Source organism: Podarcis tiliguerta, assembly GCF_965153285.1.
Source record: "Podarcis tiliguerta genome assembly, chromosome: 6".
In the NCBI taxonomy this organism is placed as follows: domain Eukaryota; kingdom Metazoa; phylum Chordata; class Lepidosauria; order Squamata; family Lacertidae; genus Podarcis; species Podarcis tiliguerta.
In genome coordinates, this window is record NC_139539.1 from 94,025,305 (window position 1) to 94,041,179 (window position 15,875).

At 43.0% G+C, this 15,875-nt stretch overlaps 1 protein-coding gene across 2 annotated transcripts in view; it reads right to left on the minus strand.

Moving 5' to 3' along the window:
• Positions 1-15,875, minus strand: part of RABGAP1L (RAB GTPase activating protein 1 like) — a 150,030-nt gene that overhangs the window by 71,417 nt on the left and 62,738 nt on the right. For both annotated transcript variants that reach the window (XM_083446304.1, XM_083446305.1), the window contains exon 15: positions 2,080-2,193. In XM_083446304.1, coding sequence (XP_083302430.1) covers positions 2,080-2,193 — 114 coding nt within the window. The remainder of the gene's footprint in view (positions 1-2,079; positions 2,194-15,875) is intronic.

Genomic DNA, 15,875 nt, shown 5'->3' on the forward strand with positions numbered 1-15,875 from the left:
TGTTTCTCTGATAAACACAACTTGCTTTAACTTGAAAATGTGAAACAACAACATCCCTCAAATTAAATTGTGCATTGCTGTCACAGCAATCCAAGAGACTTTTACCAATTATTTTGATTCCCTGTAGTAAAACACCTTTGAATATACATGCAAGCAAAAAGTAGGTCACCAGTATTATTCCACAATGTATCAAATCCTAGAAAATTAATCTGTTTGTATGATGGGGAAAGGAAATGCTTGAAAAAAATAGTTATTACCAAAAATCTGACTTCGCCAGTTCCCTTCTAGGAAGCCCTTTGCAATTGTTATTTTCTCAGTAACTACCTTAAATCTTTCATGTTCTATTTCTAGGTACATGTAAGATGACATCCCATCCTTATAAATGAAAAAGATCATCCACAGAAGTTGAGGCTATACCAAAAATTTGTCACGATAATAAAATGGTTTCTCATACACACAAGTCCTCAAAGTCCAGCATTTGAGACAAAAAATACAGGTGATTCGCCACTTACGAGGGGTTTACGTTTTGGCCTTTGTGTGCGTAAGTGAAATGTGTAAGTGGGAAACTTCCTTTTTTAAGTGGCTTTATTTTCCATTTCCACCCCCTTCCTGCACTTTCATTTGGAAGGGTAGGAGTGGAAGAAGGGCCATCTAAAGGGCAGCAGAGACCCCCTTCCTACTGCCCCTCGCCCTCAGTCTAAGCCACGGTGTTGAGTCCACTGCAAGGAACAGCTTCCCGCCCATCAGCTGTTGAGCAGGGTAGCAGAGCAGCAGAGAGAGCTGTTGCACACCATTTGGGGGTCAACGTCGGAAACCTTTTTCACTATCGGCTTTAGAAGTATAATGAGTTTTCTCCCCAGAAGAGGATTCAGAAGTTATGTGACCCCAGAGAAGCTGGGGAAATTGCACAGATGAGACCTGCTGCAAAGCAGCTTTCCTGCCTCTCAGCTGCTGAGCACAGTAGTGCAGCAGCAGCAGGGGGGCCCCACACACCTTTTTCAAGCCAGCACCAGAGCCCTGCTCCTTCATAATCCACAGAAAAATTCTTCCGGGCTCCGGGGAGGGTCACAAGGACTCTCCAGCTCTCTTCTGCCATTTCCAGGTTTGAATTATTTCCTAGCACAGCGCATAAGGGGTGTGTGTATGCCTGTACTGCATTCCAGTGATGAGGTATTAGATTCCAACGTGGAGTACAACAATTAATAGTCCCAGAGCTGATTAAATCCAGGTTGGATAGACCATAATAGAATTATAGAATATGGACCTAATGATTTAGATACAATGTAGCGAACAATGTATTATAGCAGGACTGTTAATCCTTCAACTTCCCCAATTTGAATAATAATCCTCTCCTAAACATCAAATTTGTGGCAAAACAAGTTTGTTCTAATCCAATCTTTTGTTTTGTTTGTTTGTTTGTTTGTTTGTTTGTTTGTTTGGTCTTCAGCCCATAATACTCTTACAACAATCCAAAGAAGGTAACTATTAATATCTCTGAATATTTAGGCAGATATAAATAAAATAAAAGGAGGCAAAGCATACTGCCAAGAAGATGGTTGAAGAGAACCTACAGCCAACAAATGGACCTTGCTCCCTTTTTGTGAAGCCTCTTGTGTTATAACTGGGTGGTGGATAATGCTTGAATTATTTAAATAAAAATATCCTAGTCTACTGATATAGGTGTTGTTAAATACCATTGAACAAATTAAATAATGAATCACTGATTACCTAAAATTGGCCCTTTGAATGATATAGATCACCTGTTTTTCCTTGCAGCACAAAAATATTATACTGCAGATGACTATTCTCACAGTACCATCACAGAATCACAAATCACAGAAAACCACCAATGTGTCACAGAATTACAAAATATTAAAACATTCAGTTACTATGGATGTTTGTATGTGATGCCAATAAAAGATTTGATGACGATGAGAAAACATTCAGAAATGGCATTTAGAATAATATATGGAAACTGTGTTAATATATGGAAGCTATTAAGACGTGTGTAAAATGTACTGATCATTGGGAGTGGGAGCTAGACTTTTCAATGCAAATGACATACAAATCTGGCCGTACCTTACAGATCTTATATAGAGATTCCTGCCCATCTCCTCCTGTATCTTTAAAATATTCATGAGCTGGGAATGTACGATGAATGTCTCGTGTAATGACACTCTCCTGGGATGAGTCCTGTGAAGAAAGGGAGAAAATAGCATATGCAAACTACACTTAAAATAAGGAAACCAAGATACTTCAACACAGAATGAAAACATATACAGTACCTGACAGATTATAACACTACCAGCTGGCCAGAAGGCTTACCTCAATTGCAGGATGGAATCCAGAACATGTGCCCCGTCTTAACATTTGCAGGAAATTATTAGCCATTTACTAGGGCATCAGTAGTAACTGCTTCATGCATCCGCAAAACAAAACGATTAGTTTTGCTGCTTTGATGATACACTTTGGAGGAAACCATGGTGGCCCTTGGCCGGGGGGGGGGGAATTACTGACTATAATGCCATCTCTTGATATAAGCAAACATGTCCCACCATTTTCCTATTGGAAAACAGATCCCTCAGTTCAATTTGTAGAAACACACCAGTTTGGGTATTTGTGTGTCTTTCATTTTTATATTTCAGGGTCTATAAAACCCACTCTCCAAACTTCCCATGAAGGGGGCACAGAAAAGGGCCTCAGATGATGATTGCAGGGTCCAGGTTAGTTCACATGGGGAGAGGTGGTCCCTGAGGTCCATATCCACATAAAGATTCTGGAAACAAATTGGTAAGCACTGCAGACGTGCCAGATTTGGAGTTATATGTACTGACTGTCCTCTGATTTTTTTAACTGCAAATTGGTATAAGTGTCCTCAGCGCCTTGCTCTCATGGAAAGATTAGCACATGATATGCGGAAAGCAAGGGGCTGAACTACATCTAATCATGTTGACACCGTATGGTTTCTGCTCATTATTTTCATAAATATTTCTCTTGGGAGCTCACAACCTCTAACTACCCAAGCTGAGTTTGAGAGGGGTATTATCATATAGTTGCTTTACTTATTGTTTATCTGATTTCAATGCTTATTACTTTTCTCCAATCATATGCAATTGTAACAATGAAACATGAGAGATCTGTAACTGTTTGATTTGCTATTGTTAATCTTTATAGTACTGCAATTTATAAAATAAAATTCTTAATATAAATAAATAAACAAAAAACCCAGCACAATGCATCAAGCCCAGAAATATATTGGTAGCCAGTGCAATCAGTACGTTCAGACCTCCCTGGTAGTAGTCCAGTCTAGAGGTCATCAGAGCAAGGGCAACAGATGTTCGGCTGTCCCCACCCATCAGTCGAAGTTGTTGAGCACCTGTTGAGACCCCCCAGTAGAGGGCCCACTACGAATCCCTGGACCCACTGATGCTCCTTCTCTGTGTTGCTGCTGCCTGTCCACTCTTAGGAGCATAGGAACCTGCCTTAAACTGAATCCAGATCAGTACTGTCTGCACAAACTGGCATTGGATACCCGGGGTTTCAGATCGGACTCTCTCCCTGTCCTACCTTTAGATCTCAGGGATTGAACCTGGGATTAAACTATTTGAGAGAAAAAGGATAAGGAGCAGTGATCTCTGAACACCATGATTTTACCCATCATTACTAAAAAAACCCTGCACCAAAACATATTAAAAAGAAATATGTTACAATAGATTGATTACATGTTAATAAAAAACAAAGCAAAACATTAAAATAAATATAAATTTACTATCGTGGACTTGTTGGATGCAAAGAAATTGTGGGAGAAGCCAGCTGCAGTGTGCACCGACCCCTCTCACTCTCCAGGCTTCAGCGAAAGCTCCCTCTGCACTTTGGAGGCTTCGCATTGCTATCGCTGAAGCCAAGGAGCCTGCATTCGCTCCATAGGACGCACAAACATTTCCCCTTCATTTTTGGAGGGGGAAAAGTATATCCTATAGAGCGAAAAATACAGTACTCTACGACAGGGATGTCCAACCGGTCGACCACGATAGACAGGTCGATCCCCGGGTGATAGCAGTCGATCATGGGCTCATTTTCCTCCGCAGTGGAAAAAGAGCATCCACGCGTGTGCTTTCCTAACCTGGCAAGAGTCGGTCGTCGCTCAGCCGCCAGCACTGGCGCCCTGCTACTTCTGTGTTTTGGAAGCCCCTGCCAGCAGGCTGCAGGAAGTTCACTCCGGCAGGAGGCTTCGCGGATCCCCCGCCATGCTGGTCTACCCATGCAATCATGTGGCGGTAGACCGTTCCTGGTGCCCATCCTCTGCTTCCCTGCAATGGCACATAATGGGAGCATTGCCGGGGATGAAGGTCTGCCTAAACGCCATGTCATAGGTGATGCGAGAGCGGCAGAGTCTTTATTTTGTTATCGACTTATGGCGTGCCCCCCACGAACAGACGAGCTATGGCGCCCCTGCTAAAAAACAACTCAACAACTTTGTGTGTGTGTGTGTGTGTGTCCCCAAAATAATGGTTAGATCACTGCCAGTTTTTCCCCCCGGGAGCAGATCGCAGTCTCTTGGGAGTTGGACATCCCTGCTCTATGAAATAAGTGCAATAGGCAACAGATGGTATAAATCCCTTAGTCAAAACTAATGAAGTTGAACTTTTGTACCATGCTAATTAACAGAATACATTCTGTTTTCCCTTCAGTTTGAAAAGTGTCACAAACCATGAAGACATTACTCAATTAGCAAAAAGAGATATAATAATATGATACACAGCGCTTGTGGCCATGATGGCTGAGATCTACCTCCACTGCTGGAAGCAGTATGTCTCTGAATGCCAGTTACTGGGAAATCACAGGTAGGAAAAGGGCTATTGCACAGAAGTCCTGCCTGCAGGCACCTGGCTGGCCAATGGGAGAACAGAAAGCTGGACTAGATTTGGTCTAACTCAGGAGGGCCCCTCTTAACTGCCAACTTTAGCTAGCAGGACATAAGCAGTGCACCTGTGCAGGCCTTGGCCCAGCAAGATGAACAGGAAGAGCCAGATTTGTTTGCTTGCTTGCAACCACCCCTCAGCCATGTGTTTCCCCTCTGATATCATCTGGTACCCAAATCTGATGTCATCACATCTGCCATAAGGCCCCTCTCTAGTTTGGATCACATTAGGAGCTGTGCGAATGGCACCAGAACAGTAGCACAGCGTGATGTAATGGTTAGAGTGTTGAAGTAAGACCAGGAGGACAAAGATTTGAATCACCATTCTGCTGTGGGCCAGTTACTGCCTCTCAGCCTAACCTACTTTGCAGGTTGCTTTGAGGATAAAATCAGGAAGAGAACCTCACATGCTATCTCAGGCTACGTGGAAGAGAGGTGGGGCATAAATATACAGGCATCCCAGCCCCCACTTACTTGGAGGTTACATTCCAGGCCCCCATGCACATAAGCAAAAATTATGTAAGGGGAGGAGCACCCTCTAAAAAGCCTCTAAATGCCCATTTTCCCCTGCTCTCCAGCACTCTCTCCCACTCATGGGGACAGCTCCCCGCCCCCCCCCCCCCGATCAAGTAAAACAATAGAAATACTTAACTGACCAAACACATCAGTTCTGCCCCCCCCCCACAAAAGTCCTGCCAAACCCCCCAACAAAAATCCTGGCTACGCACATGCTCCTGCTCTCTTTTCAACTAGAGTTGAAGCTCTGATGGTGGCTGGAGACTGGAGCACTGGCGGAAAAGCAATGGCGGCAGCAGTGCTATGGCACACACCAGCTGCTAGGCAACTGGTGTGAAAAGAAACAAAATAACAACATGGTAGAGGATTTTTCACCTGCCTTGGAAGCCCATTTTTTGCTTCAAAACTTTTGAGGGTAAGAAAGAAACCTGGTACAGCACTAAAACTGATTATACAATGCTTCGGAACTTGGAAAACAGCTTTGCTTCTTGCATCCCCACCCAAATTACATCCATGAAGGGAAAAACAGAAATCCCTAATTCTGCATTTTGAAATCATTCCGAAATCTGCATGCTGTACTGCAATTAAAATTCAGTGTACCAAAATTGCTCTGGTAGAAGAACCTCCACAGAATACATTCCTCAAGCTGAATCCTGAATAGTGCCACCACGCTAAACTTGAATGGCTCACAGAAGCAGAGCGGAAGAGCCAGAAGATGAGATGGTGGCCGCCCCCTCTGCCAGAAAAAAAGAAGAAGCTCACATATACTTTTCAATCCTCAGAAAAGCTGAGATAAGAAAACTGGAAAAGTTATTTGGGCAGCTCCATCCTTCTCATCTCCTTAGCAACTGAAAACATCTCCAATAACCATTTCAGCAGCACTTGCCTCAGGATGATTGGTATGAGCTAGAAATAGCACATTCCGCCATCTGCTTTTGTATTCCAGGGCTAGCAGTGTTCACACTTCACGGGTACTAAGCCTCATCAACATCCAGCAGCCAATAGTGCAATACACCAATAGTAAGGGGGGGGAAGAATTCTTACAACAATAATTAACAACTGATTTTCATCAGTTAACAAATCCCTACATTGATAGAATATGAACCTTAGAAATCAGATTTAATAACCAGCCTCAAGAAGCAAGTTGGATGACAATATTAGCAGACAATATTTTCCAAAAAAAAAAACTATGGGAAAAAACAGAAGGGTGGCCTGTAGAGGACAGGGAATACTCTACAGTGGCCAATAACTGAAAGGCACTGAAAACCCTGGAATATATTATGTATATGCACAGAAATGCATTTAAGAAGGAGGTGGAGGAGGAGGAGTTGGGAGGGGGAGAGAGCCTCAAGCTGTGGAAAGAGGAAGGCAGCCAATTCAGCTCAAGTTACTACTAAAATCTTCTGCATGTTTAGAATGCCAACCTCTTGAACACACCCAGCCAATATGATATCCTCCTTTCTCTGTTTTCCCCCCAATTTAAGAGAAAATATTATTTATGCCAGGCCACTTTTATTTCCCCTCTTTATGGAGAGAGATCTTTCACAATTCACCAAACTACATTATTATTATTTTAAATATATATATTCTTCCCTGTTTGATTTGCAAAATGTTTATCTAGTTTCCCTGGATAGAGGTAGCTGAAATAGATTTTATTTCATTTTCAAAAAAGAAAACCCTGTTGCCTACCATCCTCTGACTCACTATTTTTACTCACTAAATTAGACTTATTGTATTTCCTACACAGCAGCGTTAATGTAATTAACACGCCACAGTACACTTGCCATTCGACAGTTTTTTATTAGTTATTTTCAAGCTGACCTATTTCTTGCCTCTAGATCATTTCCAACTGTTTAGGGTGCATACTCTTCACTGGAAAGCTCTGACTATATAGTTAGAACAGCAACATAGCTTACTTACAAATGCTATGTTCCCTAAACACAGCATCAAAAATGCAGGAAGAAAATATCACTTGAACTAAACCAGGGTCAGCAAACTTTTTCAGCAGGGGGCCGGTCCACTGTCCCTCAAACCTTATCAAACCTTAGGACGGGGACTATATTGGGGGGGGGGGTGAACGAATTCCTATGCCCCACAAATAACCCAGAGATGCATTTTAAATAAAAGGGCACATTCTACGCATGTAAAAACACACTGATTCCTGGACCGTCTGCGGGCCAGATTTAGAAGGCTATTGGGCCGGATCCGGCCCCTGGGCCTTAGTTTGCATACCCATGAACTAAACCATCTTTATACAGTTTGCCACTGCTGGTCTGTACAATGAATTGTTATGAGTCTAACAATTAATTGTACAGAAGTAAAAATGAACAAAATTAAAGGTTACATTAAGTACTGTCCCTCCACTGACAGAATACATCCATCTGTGGAAAAGGATGGAAGGTAACTGTTGATGGTTCCCCCTCCCCTTCCCCCACCCCACCCCAGTTCCTTCTCCAAAAATCCAGTATTTTTAGGATTATAAAAGCCAAACTGCCCAAGTGGTAAAGTCAATGTGGTAACAATCCATCTAAAATATTCCATCTGAGGTTGCATATGCTTCAAGGCACCTGAGCTACACTCATTAATTAGAATCACAGTCTCACAGTAGAGTTGGAAGAGATTCCTAAGGATCATCTGGTTCAACCGCCTGCAATGCAGGAATTTTGACTAAAACATCCTTGACAGGTGGCCACCCAATCTCTGCTTAAAAACCTCCAAGGAAGGAGAGTCCACCACCTCCCGAGAGAAACAGTTCCACTATCAAACAGCTCTTACTGTCAGAACGTTCTTCCTGGTGTTTAGTCAGATTCAGAATCTCCTTTCTTATAACTTGAAGTCATTCGGTTCAGGTTCTAGCCTCCGGAGCAGGAGAAAACTCCATTAGAGAAACAAAAAGACTGAAGCAAGCCGAATTATCCTTTGGAAATAGTAATCCAGGCATAGGCAAACTCGGCCCTACAGATGTTTTCGGACTACAACTCCCATCATCCCTAGCTAACAGGACCAGTGGTCAGGGATGATGGGCGTTGCAGTCTCAAAACATCTGGAGGGCCGTGTTTCCCTATGCCTGTAGTAATCACTTCCTCTCCTCCCCACCCCAGAACAAGGCTGCAAGCTACCTTCTCCAACTTGCACTCATTATAAGGGGATGTTCCAGTTGTTTACATGTTATTAGGAACATGAAGCTTGCATTCTTCATCTCCCTGTGTTAATGAACAGCCTGGTCCTCTTGTGAGCAGTGGTTCTGGAGATCTCCACCAACAGGGCAAGGGGGCAAAGAATGTGATCACACTGTAAGGGTGGCCGTTGCTGCTCTTTTATTGGCTAAATCAGACAGTGCTTTCCTGCAGCCTTCCCTACTGCAGGGGGAAGGGCAAGTAAAGTGGCAAAACCGGTGGCTGTGCTGCTGGAAATGTAAGTGGTACATTTCAGAACCCTTGGCACTTCCCTACCACAAGCTAGCTGGCGTGATGTACCTAAGCTTCCTTGGTGGCACAGTACGTAAGCAATTATAGCAAGACCACAACTTGGGCACATTTAATTTGTGTGCATTCAGCTTCATGCTAATGACAAAAATTTTAAAAGGGGGTGGGAAGGGTTCTGGGGTAAATGACTTTGGCAATCCCATCGACCATCGAACCCAATGGGTTTTAATTATGCACAATTTTGGCTTTAAGCCTGATCCCCGGAACAAAACCCCTGTGTAAGTTCTGGGCTTACTGTATATCTCTTCTTTTCCTGCTCTTTCTCCCAAAGGAGCCAAGAACCAAATCTTGTTTCTAGCACAGGGTAACTTACATATGGGCAGCAGCACAATTTCCATAGGGTTTATAAGAACATAGTTCCTGTGATGGATGTGCCTATGTGTAGAGTAGTTAAAGAGCAGCACAGGGGGAAAGTATTTATCATTATTATTCACGCCTTAATTACCTTTCTCCCACGCCATCTGAGGCCCGCTATTTTTAAAGAACTACTCTCTACAGTAATGCTGTAATTATCTTCCCCCAAAATAGATTGTCCTCATCCCTGCTCACACAGCTCTGCATATTTTAAAATTACCAATATATCTCTATGGAGACCTCATTATTATATTTATCTCACATAAGTGAGCTCAAATAAACACACACATATACATAATTTTAGAGTGTATGATGCTGGAAGGACTAAGTAATCAGGATCATCAATTTACATAATAAAATGTTTCTGAAAGTCAGTAAAATGATTTGCCATATATGGAATGAACAAATAGTAGAGCAACCCCACAGATGAAGCTTGCATATAGTAATGCTCTGGTGTGAGTCCATTTCCGGGCTGGAAAACACACAGAAAACATTTGATACAAGGTGTGGCTTTCAATTCCCCTATGTCAAGACCCCCCTAAGGAAGATTACTTGGTGATCCCACCAAGTGGTGTTCACAGGATGGTGTTTATCCTTTTTCTGTTTTTAAATTACTTAAAATATCCACAAGATCCACTGTAGGCTCTCCCACACAAACACTTTATATTAAAAAATACCTGCTTTCTTTATCCCTTTACAGTTCAACTGCCACCATTTATTTCCATTCAATACCTTTATTCACCTTTTCATTCCTTGTACCCAGTAGCTGGCTGTAGCCATAGGATACCCTGACCAAAAGGCTAGCGCTTAGAAATCAAACCAAAATAATTTATTGCTGTTTATTTATAACTGGTGGCCTGTTATCTAGCATTACTCGGGAATTCTAAAAAGTCACAGCAGTTTTGAAATCAGTGGTTAAAATATTACTAGAACCTGTGCTAAAAATCTTTGCCAGCAAAGTGGTTTCCCAGATGCTCCATGGAGTAGGGATATGGGGCATGGACCCAAAGGCTAACAAAGCCTTAGAAATAGTGCAGAACAAATTCCTCAGGAAAGTGCTCTCACTCCCCAATGGGACCCCAGCTGCTCCTCTTCGTGCTGAAGCTGACGTGACAACAATACAGGCTAGAATTGATTACCTGTGCCTAAATTATGTGAAAAGAATTCAATCTCTTTTGGAGGAGAGATTCCCTGCTATATCTTACACAGAACGGGAACAGACCAAATGCTGGAAGGTTGGTATCCAATGCCTCTTGTCCCAATATCAATTACAAGATCTTCAGGTGACCATGAATATGGATAAGAGGCACTTAAGAGACTGTCTCTTTAGGTCCAATGCAGAAAGGGATCTAACCATGATTGCTTCTACCAAGAGCGCACCATGGTTCCTACTTACCAAACGGAGCACGCCTGAGCCAGATACCTGACAAAGCTCCCACTTGCCTTATTAAGAATCGCTTTTACAGAACTACAATTCCAATCAATGCCCTCGGCGGTCTTGGATGGACGGTACGGCAAAGTACATTACGAAGAGAGACACTGTCTGTGTGGACAACCCTGCGTCGAGGACCTGTGCCATTATTTATTGCAATGCCCATTATATATAGACCCAAGAGACCGATTTATAAAACCCCTGTTTACGAATGGAACACATCTGAATAGGGTGGAAAGGGTGAAATGGCTGCTGAGCAACACCGACGACTTTGTTACTTATAAAGTAGCACTCTATGCACTGGCAGCTAAGATCAGGAGGAAGGAACTAGACAAAATAGCGGTGAACTGCAAAGGGGATTCGGATATTTAATTTGGCACACCTTACCTGAGAATCTTCTGCTATTCTATTCTATTTAATGCAACAAATAATCTTAGTAGCCATGACCATGGTTTTATTGTATGTCTGTGCCCGATGATTTTTATGGTTATTGTTGTTTGTTTGTTTGTTTTTTGTTCTCCTTCTGAATGATGCCATGGCCTATGGCTAGTGCAATAAAAAGTTTAATTGGAAATTGGAAATTAGTTAAAATATTGCACTCCTGAAAGCTTCAGTCTGCCATCTTGATTCAGAATGGAGTCCAATTGTATCCAAACAGACAAAAACCTGCTCTTTGCTCTCAGGAACCATTATACAAAATTTTGTTTTGATACCTTAAGTGGTGTCCAAATGCACTATAAACTCTCTCACACACACTTTCCTTTATGCATAAACATGCGTAAGTACTGCCACATCAGAATCCTCAATCTGCACAACTCTCATTGGAGGATTTGTAGTGCTTCACCACAATCCTGGATTTGCATGAAGTCAGGTCGGGGGAGAGGAACAAAAGTTGTATAACATGGCATGGGAATGAGAAGGGACACTGAGAGGAAAATGGCAGTTCTAAACAAAGGCACCCACAATGCACTGCATTCCTGGTACCCTATGTTGTCTTCAGCATGAAGTTCCAGATTCAAGATAGTAATTTAGAAGAGATATTCTAACAACAAGCAAACACCCATATATGCCCAAGACACAGCAAGTGAACTTAACTGTCTCTGACAGGCTTGCTCTTAAGATTCTATTCATCTTCACAGTAACATAAACAGCATGGAGCTTGCGCACAAAGGGGCTGGCTGCAGATAAGGAGAAAGGAGGAGGGATGGAAGTGGGAGTGGTGGACTGTAGGCAAGGAAGAGTTGAAAAAAAGGAGGAGGTGGAAAAAAGGGGTGAAAGTGATAATGGCTGATGCGTGCAGAAGAGAAAAGAAGGCATACAAATGGGGGTGATCTGTGTGAGAGTTGGGAAAAGGAGGAGGGTGGAGGAAAAAAGGAAGGTGAAAATGCGGGTGCAAAGGGAGTTGCAATGGGGTTGAAGAAAGCAGAGGTATGAAAAGGTTTGAAGAACAGGAAGGGATGGCGGCTTAGTAGTTGCAAGGAGGAGGAAGATGCGGGAGACTCCATGGGGTGGTTGCACAAAAGGAGGGGAAGGAGGCATGAACATGGGGGGGAGGTGAAAACAGGTGTGCAAAGTGGGGCTGCAGAGTAGAAAAGAAGTATCTTCAGAAATGGGGCTGGGGAAGGTGAAAAACAAGCTTAGTACAGTGGCACCTCTGGATGCGAACGGGATCTGTTCCGGAGCCCCGTTCGCATCCTGAAGCGAATGCAACCCGCATCTGCGTGTGCGCGGGTCGCAATTCACCGCTTCCGTGCATGCGTGTGACGTCCTACTGAGTGTCTGCGCATGCGCGGGCAGCAAAACCTGGAAGTAACACATTCCATTACTTCCGGGTCACTGCGGAGCGCAACCCAAAAACGCTCAACCCAAAGCTACTTCAACCCAAGGTATGACTGTAGTTGCGTGGGATGTTAAAGTGAGGGGAATGGCAAGGGGTTGGTGAACGGTGGAAACAGGCACACAGACCCTATATAACAAATTTAATTACATATAAGTGGTATAATAATAATTGGGTTCGCAGTTGCTACCAGCTGTTACTATCACGTACTTTTAAGATGATGCTACATAACATAAATGGTGACTTTGTTGCTTTAAGAAAGTTTCTATGAACTTGTTTTAGTTCTAATCCCTATAAAAATCCATAAACCAATTCCCCTTCCAAGCTTCACCACAGTTAATTCACAGGCTTGTTCAGAGGAAGGTCTCCTAATGGACCAATCTTAAACTGGCCATTTTGGATGTTCTTGCCATGAATGCTAGGTTCAACTGTTTAACTGAAACCTCAACTTACATAATCCTCCTTAGCAACTGACAGTTTAAATGGCACTTGAGCAGGCTGCCAGCAGAACTCACAATAAAACTCTCAGGCTCTAAATTGGGAGCATAAAAGGCTAAGGTTTTTTCTTCTTCACCCAGGTAACTATTTTCAAACCAAACTGTGTCATATCGTAACATTCTTACTTTTAAAATTTACTGCATAAGAATCTGGGTTTCTCTATACCAGTGGGTCCCCAGATGTTGTTGGACTACAACTCCCATCATCCCTGAGCTCTGGCCTCGCTAGCTAGGGGTGATGGGAGTTGTAGTTCAACAACATCTGGGGACTCACAGGTTGAGAAAGACCCAGCAAGTGTCAATAAGGACTATCTGAGAATGTCAGTATGATGGCTGTTACACACTGATCTAGGGCAGCGCAGCTCCAAGAATCACCATTCAGGAGCATTCCCTTAAAGCATATGATCATTAGCAATGACTCCATTTAGGGGTTTTTTATTAGTAATTTTTATTAAATTTTCAAATTAAACATCTTTTATGATACCATACATTCACTGACCTCCCTCCCTCCCTTTCCAAGGTTCATTTAACTTATCCACCATTCTTGCATATTTTAATATATCTATCTAATTTAATTCTATCAGTTCAGTGTACACTCGGGTTGCAAACATGATCCATGTGGGAGGCACGTTCACAACCTGCAGCATTCGCAACCCGCAGCACCACGTCTGCGCACACGTGGGTTGTGAGTTGGTCTTCTGCGCATGCGCCAAAACCCAAAAGTAACCCATTCCGGTACTTCCGGGTTCGGCGTGGTGTGCAACCCAAAAACATGCAACCTGAAGCGTCTGTAACCCAAGGTATGACTGTACTTTTTAATTCCTTTAATACAGCCAGCATTTTTAACTGTGCACAATTATTTTCAATATACTCAACAAAACATTTCCACTCCTCTTTTAATACCTGTTCTTCTTGTTCTCTTATTCTACTTGTTAGGTCTGCTAATTCTGCATATTCTATCAACTTAAACTGCCAATCCTACTTACTAGGGACCTCTGTCACTTTTCATTTTGGGGCTAACAAGATCCGAGCTACTGTTGTTGCATACATGAATAAGTTCTTCTGACTCCTGGGAACTTGTGTCTGAACAATTCCTAACAGACATGCCTCTAGGGTTTTTTTAGGAAAGTTGTTTTAAACACCTTTTTCATCTCATTGTATATCATTTCCCAATAAGCAATAACTCCATTTAGTGGGTGGGTGAGACCGCTGGGCCAATGAGCCTTATCGCATGGCAGCAGCAAACTGGTGAGTAGTTCTGACGGCTGAGGACGTGGCAGGGAGCTTACCAACTTTAGAGATGCAATAAGCTACCTCTCCTATGGAATCCCTATGTGAGCTGCCCTGTAATCTGTGGGTGAAGGGTGGTATGCAAATTTAATAAATAAATACAGTAATACCTCCGCAAACGTCTTCCCTGTCGACCGTCCATTTCGGTGAACATCCGCAGCAAACCCAGAAGTACTGGAACAGGTTACTTCTGGGTTTGCCACTTGCGCGTGTGTAGAAGCGCTAAATCGCGCTTCGCGCAGAACAGCACTTTTGTGCCAACATCCCTTTTGTGGAGTATCTGGAGCTCCGGAACAGATCCCGGACTCAAAACAGGGTGCCACTGTAATAAATATATTTTTTGCCACCATCTCAAAAGCATGGTAGTTGAATTAATCAATACTCATGAAGTCTATATGGAACCTTCAAGTTCAAAGCAGAATCCCTCTGAGTAACAGGCACTGGGGAGCAGCAGCATGAAATGGCTGTAACCTTCTTGCCCTGTAACTATTGGAAACTGTCAGAAATGTGATGATGGACTACATCCAACAAAGCTATTCTATTCACTCCTATCCAATTCCCATCAAATTAATTTCATTATACTTATACATATATGGAATTGTCTACCATGAATCCTTAGTTTGTTGCTGAAACGTCTGGCACATGTACTAGGATATACAGTTCATGCAGGGCACTGACAATAATAATAATAATAATAATAATAATAATTATTATTATTATTATTATTATTATTATTATTATTATTATTTATACCCCGCCCTCCCCAGCCAAGGCCGGGCTCAGAGCGGCTTACAAGCAATAATAAAAACAAGTTAAATGATTACAACTTAAAAACAATATTAAAAAAATACAACATTAAAATATTGAAACATTAAAATATTAAAATGTAGCCTCATCGCAGGAGGAGAAAGGAAAAGAAAAAAGAAAGAGGGGGAGGGAGGGAATCAAATTGGCTCCAAGCCAAAGGCCAGGCGGAAGAACTGTCTTACAGGCCCTGCGGAAAGAAATCAGATCCCCCAGGGCCCTGGTCTCACGAGGCAGAGCGTTCCACCAGGCCGGAGCCAGTGTTGAAAAGTCCCTGGCTCTGATTGAAGCTAATCTAACTTCCTTAGGACCTCGGACCAGTAGGGTGCTGCTATTTATGGACCTTGAGGCTCTCTGTGGGGCATACCGGGAGAGGCAGTCCCATAGGTACAAGGGTCCTAGGCCGTGAAGGGCTTTAAAGGTCAAAAGCAGCACCTTAAACCTGACCCTGTACTCCACCGGGAGCCAGTACAGCTTGAAAAGCACTGGGTGAATATGCTCCCATGGCAGAGACCCCGTGAGGAGTCTCGCTGCAGCATTCTGTACCCGCTGGAGTTTCTGGGACAGCTTCAAGGGCAGCCCTGTGTAGAGCGAATTACAGTAGTCAAGCCTGGAGATGACTGTCGCATGGATCACTGTGGCCAGGTCGGGGCGGGAAAGGTAAGGGACCAACTGCTTGATGCGGCGAAGGTGGAAAAATGTCGCCTTGGCTGTTGCTGTAACTTGCGCCTCCATGGAA